The 13,737-nt window shown below is 39.4% G+C and overlaps 1 protein-coding gene across 2 annotated transcripts in view; it reads right to left on the reverse strand.

Moving 5' to 3' along the window:
• Positions 1-1,000: 1,000 nt before the first annotated feature.
• The window catches only part of ELMO1 (engulfment and cell motility 1), a gene marked incomplete at both ends in the record, with an annotated part of 519,094 nt that continues 506,357 nt past the window's right edge, over positions 1,001-13,737 (reverse strand). For both annotated transcript variants that reach the window (XM_084229578.1, XM_084229579.1), the window contains 2 exons: positions 1,001-1,201; positions 5,209-5,286. In XM_084229578.1, the coding sequence (XP_084085704.1) occupies positions 1,001-1,201; positions 5,209-5,286 (279 nt within the window). The remainder of the gene's footprint in view (positions 1,202-5,208; positions 5,287-13,737) is intronic.

Genomic DNA, 13,737 nt, shown 5'->3' on the forward strand with positions numbered 1-13,737 from the left:
TTAGACTCTTTTGTACAAAAACAAACAAAAACAAAAACAAAAAAACCCAAAGCCAACCCCAAACCCTTGCAAATTGTCAATACCTGTAATAATTACAATGATGTAAACTTGGATGTCTGACAGCTTGACCATCCTGTGCACATGTGCTGCAGCAGGAACCCCCCAGGAGAAGGTAACACCAAACCCTCACATAGCAACTATGGGTCATGGAGGTGTTTACGTTTAGTATATTAGAGATGGAGCATGACTGATTTCACCATTTGTGCTTTCAGCTAAGGAGCTGGGAGGGAGGGTGGCACTGAAGAAGGCAGGTCAGGGCTGAGGCAGGGAGAAGAAACCCAAGGCTGGCTGTTGAGGAAAGAATGTCATGGACACAGAGCAGGTGCAAAGTGGTCATGGGGCCTGTGGACTGTGTCTGGGAGACCCAATGCAGGAAAGAAACTGGATGAGGCTGCTGCTGCTCCTGGGACCAAAGAGGAACCTGGCAAGGCAATGGCAGGGAGGGAGGTGAGAGGAATTTGAAAGCAGATTTCAATTCACATGGAACAGTTGGTGTGAGCTGACTCAAGAGAGAAGGGGAGTGAGGAGGTGGCATTTGGTCTTCTCAAGTAGCTAGGCTGTTCTGTCCAGAAACAGGCCTTAGGATACTCCTCTGTGTTTGGTGGGCAGGTTTTGGGTTACTCTGATGCTGCTGGCTTTCCTATTCTAGGAAGGAAGGATTTGGATAGAAGGGCCTTTGGCTCTCTATGTGTTGGTGGGTTTTGCTTTTGTCCCACTGGTGAACTGCTGCAATGGGAAGTGACCTAAAACAATGGAGTCTAGAAACATAATTGGGGTGGTGAGCAAGACACCAGGCAGGGGCAGAAAAATGCCAGGGCTGGAGGTGAGGCCCACAGGTTTCCTCTACCACCAGAGGATTCCAAGCATAGGAGTGTTTGCCTTCTTCTCTCTTGTTAGATTTCCCAATTTGAGAGGGGAGATGCTTGTGAGCCCAGCTACTTCAATTACAGTCATAGACAAAGTCATAGTTGCTAGGCTCCTTGGGGATTGGAGGAGGAGCATCCGGGATCTGAATGTTTTCCAGGTCCAGGAGGCGGAGTTTGATTTCCATGCTGAGCAGGGTGTCCAAGTCATTCCTAGTCAGGTCGCTCATCATGTCTTTTCCCAGCAGCGCATTCAGCCCATCTGTCCAGATACAATACTGGTGGGAAAGAGAGTGACAATGGTAACTTTTGATGCCAGTGATAAAGGTAGGAAAAATAGCTAACAATTCCTGATTACACAACATTTTCAGTTCTATGATAAGTGCTTTGCCTACATCATTTAACATTCACACCATCTCTATAAAGTGTATAATTCTGTTATTGTCTTTGTTTTATAGAGAGAAACGAGGCACAAACTTCAGGAACTTGATAGTAAATGAAGAAACCTGGTAGTATATGAAGTAATGTATGCAATCTATTCCAAGGTCTATGCTCTTCTAAGCAATGATTATCTTCCTATTTATGCGACAATAGCAGGACTTGAGTTATGCATAACTGTGCAACATATCTCTAAGATACCACCAGAGAGTCTAATTTTTAAGATCCTGGCCCTTATAGATTCAACATCAGGTCAAGCTTCCTTCTTTTCTGACTCAAGCATGGTTCCTAGCAAATCTCCGCCTGTCCTACCTGATTCCTAGAACTCAATGATACAACTCATTCCACCCTGGAACCAATGGTAGGCTCACTGTTTTAATTTCTCATAAAAAAAACCAGTAAATAGCCTACTGCTGCTCAATGTCTGATGAACAAAATAGTCAAAATTATTGGGCGATCTTAATGGGTGCAGGGATTGGTTGCTTATCTGGGGAACATTTTTTGCCTGGGTCTCTAGCGTTTATTTCCTCCAGGTCTCTGGGTCTAGTTCCTGGGGACATCACCCATTTTGGAAGGTTCTCCAGAGTGCCTAAGACTGGTTCTTCCACTTTCATAAATTAATCTTGCTCTTTGACTCCCCAGCAGACATGAAATCTTTGAGGAAAGGAACTATGCCTTGTTTATATGGAAACCTGCCTTGCTCTTGGCAGCTTCTCTCCTAAAGACTGAAGTCTTTCACTGACCTGGCATTAGAGTCATGATACCTGATGAGAGTCATGATACCTGATGAAAGAATGAGACTCTGCTGCCAGCATCTCAGAAAACTGCATTCTGAATATTATGCTCTGCTTACCTGTTAGGATGTCCTAGAACTATACAGGACTTCTATGATAGCAACTGCTCTGCTCTTCCTATTGGATGGTCTTCTTTCTACAATGAGCTCTAGATACCCCTGTCTCTTGTCCTCATTGGGTCAAGTTGCAATCCTAGATCCTATTTAGCCTTTTCTTTGTCCTATGGTTATAAGGGTTGTGTTTCATAACAAGAAGGCAGAACTCAACATAAAAATACTACAGAACTACAAGCACTATACAGATCTAAAGTGATAGAGATATGAATCTACCATGAAGTACTGTGGCAACACCACTTATTAAGCTGAGGAGGTACACCATGGCTTATTATAAGGCCTATGTCAGAAGTGGCAAGAATCATCTTCAAAGATGATCAAACTCTAATCCCTGGAACCTCTGAATATATTAGGTTCCATGGCAAAGGGAATTAAGGTTATTAATCAGCTGACCTTAAGAAGAGGGAGGTTATCCTTATTTATCCAGATGAGTTCAGTGTAATCAAAAGGGTCCTTAAATGTAGAACAGGGAAACAGAATAGGAGTGAGAGAAGTGAGAGGCATAGGAATATTTGCCTGTAGAAGAGGAGTTGGAATGATACAATGTGAGGATGCAACGTCCATTGTTGTAGATGGATGGAGGCCAGAAGCCAAGGAATATGGGTCGCTTCTTGACATGGAAAGGGTAAAGAAATGGAGCCCAGAAGGTCCATAAAGGAATGCCGCCCTGTTGACATCTTGAATTTAGTCCTGACAGACCTTCACTGGACTTCTGACCTCCAGAACTGAAATGTAATGTTTATGTTTTAAGTCACTAAGTTTGTGGCCATTTGTTACAGCAGCCAAAGCAAACTAATACACAGAATTATAATGAGCAAAATCTAGACTAGCAGCAATGTAACCAGGTAATGACCTTGTTTCTTCAATGAAAAAAATGCAAAGGAAAAAAAACATATGAACATGCTTAGGAGAGAGGAAGAGAAAAAGAGAAAGAGAGGGACCTATAGATTCAAGATAACTTGAATTCACTTGATTAAAGAAATATGTTAACAAATGTATGGACTTATTTGGATTTTGGTCTGAACAAAGAATAAAGAAAAAGCACACAATTGAGCCAACTGGAGAGATCTGAAAAATCACATGGTATTATTAAAATATTTTAAAATTATTTAGTTGTAATAATGATATTATAGTTATGTTTCCAAAAGGATTAATTGTTTAGAGATGCACTTGGGAATATTGACAAGTACAATGATGTGAAATCTGGGCATGGGTGGCAGTGGGGCATAGGCAGAAGGGTAGGTGAGGGTGTCCATGAAATCAGATTGGCCATGAGATAACTGCTGCCACAGGGTGACAAGCACTGACAGAAATTATGGGTTCAAGTCCCACTTTCTCCCCTCTGAGCTACACTGTGCAGGGGCCAAAGAGAAGGGGTTTCTGTGGCAAGAATTACAGGGTTAAAGTGCTAGCTCTATCACTTAATGACCTGTGTGACCTTGAACACGTTTCTTAATATTTCTAAGCTCATTTCCTTTATAAGATGAGGACCTTAATTTGTTTCTTTTAGGGTTGTATGAGGATTAAGTGAAGTGAATTGCCAAGAATGGTCCCAGCACACACTAAGCCAGGCTTGTTTTAATTACTATTATCTTGATTATTGGTGAGGTATTCCATTTTGGGAGGCCTCTCATTTTTGATAAATAAGGATAACTGTAATAGAACTTCCTATCTTATGGTATGATTATGCAAATAAAATGAGGTAGTAGTTATGAAAAAAATTAAAAGTGTTCATAGCTTATGGCATTTTTCTCCTCACTATGTCAATAAGAAGTGGCAGATATGCATAAAAATTTGGCAATCCCAGAGCATTTATCCTTATCTGGAATTAATGTACATTGAGAAAAACAGCCTTGCAGACATTTAAATAACATCCACAGCTCCAACATTTTAAATAATTTTGTATACAGCTGCATACAAGGTGGCCTGTGCACAGCACAGTTTTGCTTAAAAAGAGAAATGGAAGGACATAGTGTCTATTTCCAGGAAGATGGAGACAAAGTCATACCCTTCTGCAAACTAAATGTCAAGTAGCACAGAATTATATTTAAGTACCATTCTAAATGCAGGATTTATGTTTAATCCTTCCCTTTCTTTAGAATGCACAATTTTGCTCAAAAGCTTCAAACCAGTGAGAGCTAGATACTGAAGAACTTTTCATTATAGCAGTATTTTTTTTTCTTGAGTTAAATCTCCTAGGGGTAACAAAAGTTAGATTCTACTAAAATGTTCCCTTTCTTTCTAAAAGCTGTTTATGCAATGACACACAAAACAAAAATTTGAATGGTATCATCTAGAAATAAAAGTTTCATATATGATTTTGGGTTCCAGTTTACAAGAAAAAAAGTTAAATCAACCATAACTGCTACTGAATCTTACAAATGCATTTTCCTGGATTTATGCTAAATATTTTAAATATAGCTGGCAGTGTGCTCAAGAAGAGAAAGAAATTATACATATAACAAGATGTCAAAAAGGAATAAAATCATCTTGAAAATAAAATTCTAACAGCAGAGACAGGCCTACACCTCTTAAAATAACTTAAAGATACATGGTATAAAATCTATTTCATCAAATGTTTTAAAGAATAGAGATGCATTTATCTTGTGAAATCCTGACAAAAATTGAATATTCGATGAAAATCAGAGCCAAAACCATGGCTACTTATTCCTCTGGGTTAACAATTATTAACCTTACTGAATTGGAGACACTTGTTCATTCTTTTTCTTTGCCATAAACTACTGATCAAATTAGTAAGAAGTTGGAATGATTGTAAGTAGAGTTTTCCATTCTACTCCAAGTCAACAAGATATTCCTTTGTTCATGATTTTTCTCAGACAGGTTTTTTAAAATATGAAATTTCTTCCTTTGCAGTATTTTTCCTCCTGCTTGTTTTTCTACAGAAGATGAATCAAGAGTTAACCCCACTGAGACCCTTACCTCATGCTTGTCAGGAGCGATGAAGTTCAGTTGGCAGTTTGAGTCATATAAGATGGAGAAAGCAAGTTCAAGCACCTCCTACAAATGATAAGAGGAAACATATGAAGGAAAAATAGCTGTAGATTGAACATGAAGTAGGGCCTGCCTTGTGTCCAATAGGAGAAACAGCCCTTCGCTGATGGGAGGAATAGACACACTTTGCAAGATTTCAAAACATACTTTTCTTCATTAAGGAGAGGTGCATATGAGTCACCTCATTTAATTCTCAGGACAGTCCACGTAGCACCTGTCATCATTCCCTTTCATGGGAGGGGCTTGGAGAGGTTGAATGGGTTGTCCAAGGCCACATCACCCCACAGCTCTGCTACTATTCTTTTTTTTACCATCTCCCTTCCAGAGAGACCAGGAAAAACAATAAAGTCTTCCCCAATCAGCCGTACTGATGACTGCTTTATCTTCAATCAACCCCAGACAGACAGATGTTCGTAGGTGCATAAGCATCCTAACATGTGGAAACTATAAAGGAGATAATGAGGCTCCTGGTAAAGCCATTAGCATTAGGTAACATGCCTGTTCTTTGATCTATAAACTATTGGAGTGCAAAGGCTCCGCAAAAGCAAGATTTTATCCTATCAAGGCTGCAGGATATGAAAGGGAAACATGGAGTCTTGACAGGGATTTCATCTAATATATTGCTTTGGGTAGGATGGCCATTTTAACAATGTCTACTCTTCTAATACTTGAACAGGGACTATCTTTCCATTTCCTTGTGTCTTCTATTTCTTTTAACAATGTCTCATAGTTTTCATATAGGTCCTTTACTTTGCTAAGTTTACTCCTAGGTATTTAATTCTTTCTGTTGCAATTATGAATAGGATTGTTTTCTTGATTTCTTTCTCTTTTAGATCATTGTTTGCACATAGGAGAGGTCTGCTGCCTCACTGTTTGCACATAGAAATGCAGCTGATTTTTGCAGATTGATTTTGTTCCCTGCCATTTACTGAATTGACTCATTATTTCAATTAATTTTTTAGCAGAGTCATTAGGTTTATCCATGTATATTATCATGTCATCAAATAATGAAAGTTTTATTTCTTTCCCAATTTTTGTTCTTTTATATCTTTCTTTTGCTTAATTGGTCTAGCTGGGGCTTCTAGTACCATGTTGAATAATAGTGGTGAAAGTGGACATACTTCTAGTAGCTGATCTTAGAGAAAAAGTTTTTGGTTTTTCACCATTAAGTATGATGTGGCTATGGGTTTGTTGTATATGCTCCTTATTATGTTGAAGAATGTTCATTTATCCTCAGGTTTTTTTTTTTTAGGGTTTTTATCGTAAATGGATAGTGAATCTTATCAAATACTTTTTCTGCATATGTTGACATAATCACATACATACTCCTAAGTTCACTGCAGTCTAAGTGCCCAAAGACAGAAGAATGGATCAGAAAAAATGTAGTACACACACACACACACACACACACACACTTTATCACACATAATGGAATACTACTCAGTAATTAAAATCAGATGAACTCCTGACATCTGAACAACATGGATGGAAATGGAAAGGATAATGATAAGTGAAATAAGCCAGAAGAAAAAAGACAAAATACTGGATGATCTCACTTATATGTGGAATATAGAGAAACATAACAAAAGGTAGTGAAAATGAAACCAACAATAAACATTTGACTATAAAACTGAAGCAACCAGATGAGGAGGGTCGGGAGTGGCAGGGGAGGAAGGGACCTAATGGAACATGGTGGAGAATGGTTGGGGCCCTGGTGGTGGGCAGGGTGAGAAGTATACATTTGTAGAGGTTTGAACCTATAATCCCAAGAGAAGATACAAAGATGTAAACCTACTTTACTTCAATAAAATTAAGTTGGAAAAAAGAGAGAAACATGGATTCAAGAGTCAGAATGCCTGGGTTCATTCATTGGTGAGCATCTATTGAGTTCAGTCTTTGAGCCAGATTGAAAGGACTAAGGACAAAGTGACACTGTCATTTCACTGTACCTGAATGACCTTGACTGAGATATTCAGTGTTGTTTCAGATATGTTCATTAAAATACATTTCTCAAATTGCTTGTGCTGTGCAATACTGGGTACAATCAATATTCTAACTCATCTGAGCAGTCAGCAGAATACGTTTGGAAAATGAAAGTTGTCTGCACATCTCAACACCCTTATGGCTGTTAATCTGGGGTGAGGGAGAGAGCAAGCATATTGCATATCAGTGCTCTGCATCATTATGACACACAAGTGCTAGCTGTTCTTCCTTGTCTGTGCTTTTATTAGGCACCACTGATGGCAGCCCCTTTTCCAGCTGTGCTCAGTAATTGTCTATGAGATATTATTCTTAGGGGTTCAGATCTCCCCACGTTACTATCTGCCTTAACGTTTGTCAGAGGATTTGTCTTTGGTAAGTAACTCATAGAATGTCCCAGAAGGAAAACAGAAGATAGGATTTCAGATGGATTAAAATATTCTTCCAAAATGGACTCAGAAAGCTCAGCACTAGTTGAGAGACTCTGCTGACACAGTCATGCATTGGGCTTCTTGTGGGTCTCCCTTTGTTTGCATCTGGCTCACCTCCATCTCATTAAGAGGGAGCATATCTTGGTCTGAGCCCAGAACTACCAATATCTCACACTCTCATAATTCTCACCCTGCCAGAAACAGAAAGAAGTAAAGGAAAGAATGTTGAGTTAGGGAATCAGAGCTATTCCAAAAATATCCCTCTTTCCATTTTTCACTCCTTTTATTGCGTAGACCTTTATTCGGACCCATCCAGTGGATATCCGTAAGATTAAAAAGGAGTTCACCTAAACAAACAAAAACAATGTTTCTACTAAGTCTGCCATCTCTCTTGGGTGATTTAGTTATCATTCAAATGGTCATGGTCCTACTGGTAGTCCCATAACTTGGGCTTATTTAAAAAAAAATCAGTAAGTGGGAGGTATGACTCTATTTCCCTAAAGCAATATGTAGTATTGTAAATCAATATTACCTCAATCAAAAATAAAACTGTAAGGCAATCTGTATCAAGAAACAGGGATCTCACTGTCAGATTTATTATTTAAAAAAATAATAAATTTTTATTTTTATTCAAAAAAATTATTTTTAAAAAAATCATTTTTTCATTTAAAAAAATCATTATTCTTTGTAAAATATAATGTGAGGAACTAAATGTCCTCTCTCCTTTGGGTAAATGACTAAAGCAATAACAAATGACTAAAGCAATAGCAGTCAGAGGAATATATTCAGTCAGTCATTCAATCTAATACTGAAGATCTGATTCAAAGTGAAAAAAAGCAAGAGAAATGAACATTATTACATAATTTTGAACAATGTCTACTATGGACAGAGACTGGAAGCAAATACGTAAAATGAAAATTATGATGTTACGGTGGTGGGACCTTAGGTGATTTATTCTTTTAAAATTTATCTTTTTTCCATAAAATGTTAAATTTTAAATCTCATAAAGTCATAAAAATTGCTTTTGAATTAGAAACATTGATATAAATGATGATTTATTTACTAATCTTGATGTCATTCATTAGGAAAACTCATTGACTCATACTTGAGAGACAGAGAGAAAGGAGAGGAGGGGCTTTGCATTTGAACAGTCAGGACATTACATCAGCATTAGATGACCTTAGTAAAGAGGGAAACTCAGAAGCATTTGGGCTGACTCTGGAGGACAGCTGTCCCTTTGTCTCAGGCAGTCATGTGGCAATCATATACCTGTTAAAGATAGCGAGCTGGTGTGAATACCTTGGAACCTGACACCACCTCTTAGTGAGGTGCTGAAGTCATTTGAGAACAGAGTTTCAGTGTGGTTGTCCTGTGATGTTCTTCTGCAGGGGCACAGAGAAGGAAGGAGAAGGAGGGGGGCTGCAAACTTTGGGTTTTGTCCTTCTAAGGCATATACCAGTGAAGACGTGAGTGAGCAAAACTGTCATGACCTAGATTCCTGATAAACACAGGCAGGAAATGGGAAATTTGTGAGCATGTCAATCCTCACTTTAATTTCACCAAAGCTGCCTGGGAGGGGTAGGAGGAATTAATTCTCTGAACTGCATGCCTGTGTTAAAGGCTGCTATCACTTATAATCAGTTTTATTGATGCCTCTGGCTTGCTGTCATGGAGTCATTGGTGGAGGTCAGCTCTTCAGCAGGGAGGTGGCAATGCTGGGAGCGATGGCACCTCTCGGACTAACACTCTAGAAGCTGCCACCTGTCCAAACTGTGTGTGTGAGAGGTGCCAGGAGGTGGTAGAGTAAGCAATCATGGATGTAGGGCAGTGTCTCCCTCAGGGCTTCTTGTCACAGACTACAACACTCACTTAGACATCTGATGCTCTGAGGCTTTGCTAATCACTAGCTAAGGTCTTTTATTCCTGCTGGATTAATTCAGTGAAAAATTATGTCCAGGAATGGTTTATCTCCATTCACTGTGCCATTAATTCACATCTTCCACTCCTTTATGTGGAAGAGGATTGGGGTGGTGAGTTCTGGCAAGAGAATGGGCAGGAATACCTATAGATCCCTCCATGCCTGGGGGATACGATCCCTTTGGCCCGGGGACCAGTGATAAGGGGATGCTAAGAGACATTCTGGGCAGGAATGTGGGTCAAATAATTGGCTGAATACAAGAGTAGAGTTTTGTTTGCCATATTTTAGTACACATCTTTGTCTGCTATTTCTTACACTGTTCTGGAGTGCTGTGCCTTGATTGGACATTCTGCCCAGCATTCACTTATGCTATGTTGCTTCTCTATTATCCTATCCAGGTCATTGTAAGGGCAAGGCATTCTGATTAAAGACTCAGATATAATGTATTGTGTGTGTGTGTGTGTGTGTGTGGTGTGTTAAATATGGTCACAGAAACAGTAGATTTCAGAGCTAGTACAGATATATAGGGAATATTGCCTTCTTCAGGAAACTATAATTTTCTGGTCCCAATCTTAGTAGCATTATTAACCAATAATTCTCTGACCCATTTTTTTTTTTGTCTGCGCTCATCAATCCTATGCTCTGAAATCAGTGTTTCTCAGAAGATGGTCATTCATTTGTTGAAAGGGCACCATACCTTGTCATGTACTCTTTCCTAGTCCTAAAAAAAAACTTTCCTCACTTCTGTCTCTGATAAATCCCTTTTCAAAACCTAGCTTAGATATTGTTTCCTTTATTAGTCTTTCTCAAGTCTCCCGGGCTCACCCTGTGTTTAAACTTACTGGGATATAGACAACATTGGATTATAATTGCACATTGATACCTAAGTCTTATCTGTCAGACACTCAAGGATGGGGTTTGATAGCATTTATCTCTGGATTTCTAGCACCTGACACAGACCTGGTATATAGAAGATGCTGAATACATTTAACTGAATGAATGATGAATGAAGTAAATCTGAATAAAAGACTTTTTGGTTAAAATCAGGCTGATGTTCTAGCATCAGTTTCTAGAACATCAGTTTCTAGTATAATCTGCTTCTTATTTCAGGTTTATGAATCACACTGGAAAAAATGAGAACTGGATTCTGCCACATGATGAGAGGAAAGCATCTCTTACACCAATTATACTCCTGTTTGAATCAGTGAGTTCTGGTCAGCTCTTGCCTCTGGTGATTTAGTTTAACTATAATACCCATTATTCAGTGGGATAAGCACCAGGAAAACTCACTCTGAAAAACACAGCAAAATGACAACAACAACAAAACTTTGATTTTATAAATTAAAGAAATTGCATTTAGAATCTTTCATTCATGAAATAAAATTCTTCCTGTTGAATTTCAATTCACCCATTACATTTCTTATTAAGTCTCAGAAATTTCTTAATCTCTCTGTGAAGAAGCCAGCACTTATTTTCTCCAAAGAAATTTGCTTGTTGCACTGACCTCAGTGAAACACAGTGACCTCTAATCCTCACAGTAACTGCACCATGTCTGCCCTGTTCACCAGTCTGTGCCCAGATGTCATCACATGTCAGGTGCTCCAGAACTGACTGAGGGAATAACTGTTGAACAAATGCTTCCACCACAAAAGAAAGGCTCAGATCCCCGTTTTTCTATTCTTAGGATCTTGGACAGTGCCCATCTTAGCAGATGATGAGTGAGTGAAAAGTACTGTCAATTATGGATAATTTGTTTTCTCTCTTAAGGGTTCTAGTCTCAATTTGCCTTGCTCAGAGAATTAAGCCAACCACAATTCCAGTGGCCAAAATGTTAGAGTCTACTTTGTAGCAGAAAAAATTGAAGAGCCATCAGCAGGCCTTGGTATATTACATTCTAGAATTTTCCAATTAAGTCTCCATCTTTCAAGGGTCCTATATCTTGGGGCTGTCACCCTCTCTTGCATTTTTCCAGTGGTATAGATCTTTTGTCTGTGCCCCGTCCTCTTTCTGTGATTTCAGAGTTACCCATTTATTACCTCAAGACTCTGACTGCTATTGATTACACCCACCCCCCTTCAAATCACCACAGTTGACACAGGAAGATTAAAGGGGGATAAAATGTGAGATAGTGCCTTGCCTTAGTTTGGAAAAGGGTTTGGAAAACAGGAATTTGTTATGAAGAAGACTCTGGCATGTTTCATGATAACTTTTCCCTTTATCTCCACCCTCATGCCCGACACCACACCATAGGGGCTAATCTTTTTCAGATCGTCACTGTGAAAATTTGCTAGAATTACTGAAGGTAAAGTCTATGAAAGCGTGGGTCACCCCTTAAGACTATAACCCCCAAGAGTTTCTCATTCTCACACTGGTCCACACTCAGCCTATAGCACATCTGATTTGGCATTTAATTGATCTTATGATTTGTCGCTCCTGTGGCTTGTGTTCCAAGTGAGTAGACTTGGCTCTGATGCTCCAGATATACCTGACTCTCCAGAGGTACCTAAATCTTCAGATTCTAGGGTAGTGGTTTGCTCTGCAACCTCTGTTTTCAGGTAGGCCCCAGAAAATTGTTAATTTTCACTTACGTTAAGGATACAAGTGACAATTCCCAAGCATTTTACATGTATGAACTGAAACCAGAAGTCCCACCATGCCTGTTTTGCATAATTTTCTCTGTCCCTACTCAGAAGGCTTCAGTCCTGGCAGGCGATTTTGCCACCAACTGCATCCCTCTGGACTTTTATGGGTTATAGAATTTTGTTGCTGCCAGTTACCCCCACTCACTTTGTTCCAAGTGTTATATAACCAAGGGGGACTCAGCTAGAGCTGAGCCAAGCCAATGCCCCCTAAGACTGTGGAGTGAGCATCTGGTATCGCTGCATGTCAGGTGGTGCTAAATGGGGCAAACCACAGACTGGAGCTTGTTGCTATAGTTAAGGCTCTCCTTGGAATTTGATGAACTGTAGAATCCCCTATATCAGGGAGGAGTGGGAAACACTAAAACAGATGACCTAAAGACCCCAGACTCTTAGGCATGACCTTGTGTCATTATCTTTGCCAATTTGGTAAATTATATTATTGTGTGGAGACTGGCTTGATGAAGAAGGATTTGCATGGACTTGAAGTGAGTTATACCTATATTACTTAAGAAACAGAGACCTTGCTGTTCATTTTCTTGACTGTATCCTCTCCCGTTTGTCTTCCTCAAAAGTGATTTTACATTAATTTTATGTTTTCCTCAACTATAGATAGGGTTATTCTATGCAGACCAGGATTCTCTTTTGTCTTATAATGTTTGCAATTACAGAGCAGGGACTATTCACTTTAAACCTGATTGATAATTAGGATGTGTATAATTGTTGTATTCCTTTCAGATACAACATTGGCCAATAAAGAAGCAGTTTATTAATCTATGTGGTAATTTTGGTTTCAAGGTATTTGGAACATCCAGATTAATCTGGATAATTTTGTTTATAATGGTTATATAAAGAATCACAAGGTGAAGAGAGGTGAGAACAAAGAATTAATACTTGATGGCTTTTCTAGGGACAAACACCACCAAACTGGGGCAAGGAAATTCCTCCGTCTTTTCAGATACTACCCCTCTCACACCTCACCAATAGCCAGTTGGTAAACTAGAAGGGGAGGGTGAAAAATATTTCAAAGTGAAGAAGTTTTTTTTTTTTTAATTTTTTTTTTTTAAATAGAGGCATGTTTTTTATTTATTTATTTGTTTGTTTGTTTTGTTTATATATGCACTGGGTACAGTCAGAAGCGCGGGAGGGTGAGAGAATTCACCAGAGCCAGAGCGGGGAGCAAAGCAGGCAGAAGGACCGAAGTACACTGCTGAGGGGAGCAGTGGGCGGCAGGAGAGGTCTGCGCGCCATGTGGGACCCTCCTGCGGTGGCCGGGGAGCAGCCGGGGATCGAACCGGCGCTGCAGAGGCCGCGGGCAGCTTCGCAACCCAGCGCTCAACCACTGCACCACCGGGGAGGCCCCAAAGTGAAGAAGTTTTAAACTACATATCCTTTTTGGGAATTTTTCTCCTTTAAGCTAAGTTTGAAATATTTCACAGTCTTCCTTCCATGATGACGAAGCCTATCTATCACCTTAAATGCTTCCTAA

The sequence above is a fragment of the Talpa europaea genome (genome assembly GCF_964194135.1).
Source record: "Talpa europaea genome assembly, chromosome: 3".
Taxonomy (NCBI): domain Eukaryota; kingdom Metazoa; phylum Chordata; class Mammalia; order Eulipotyphla; family Talpidae; genus Talpa; species Talpa europaea.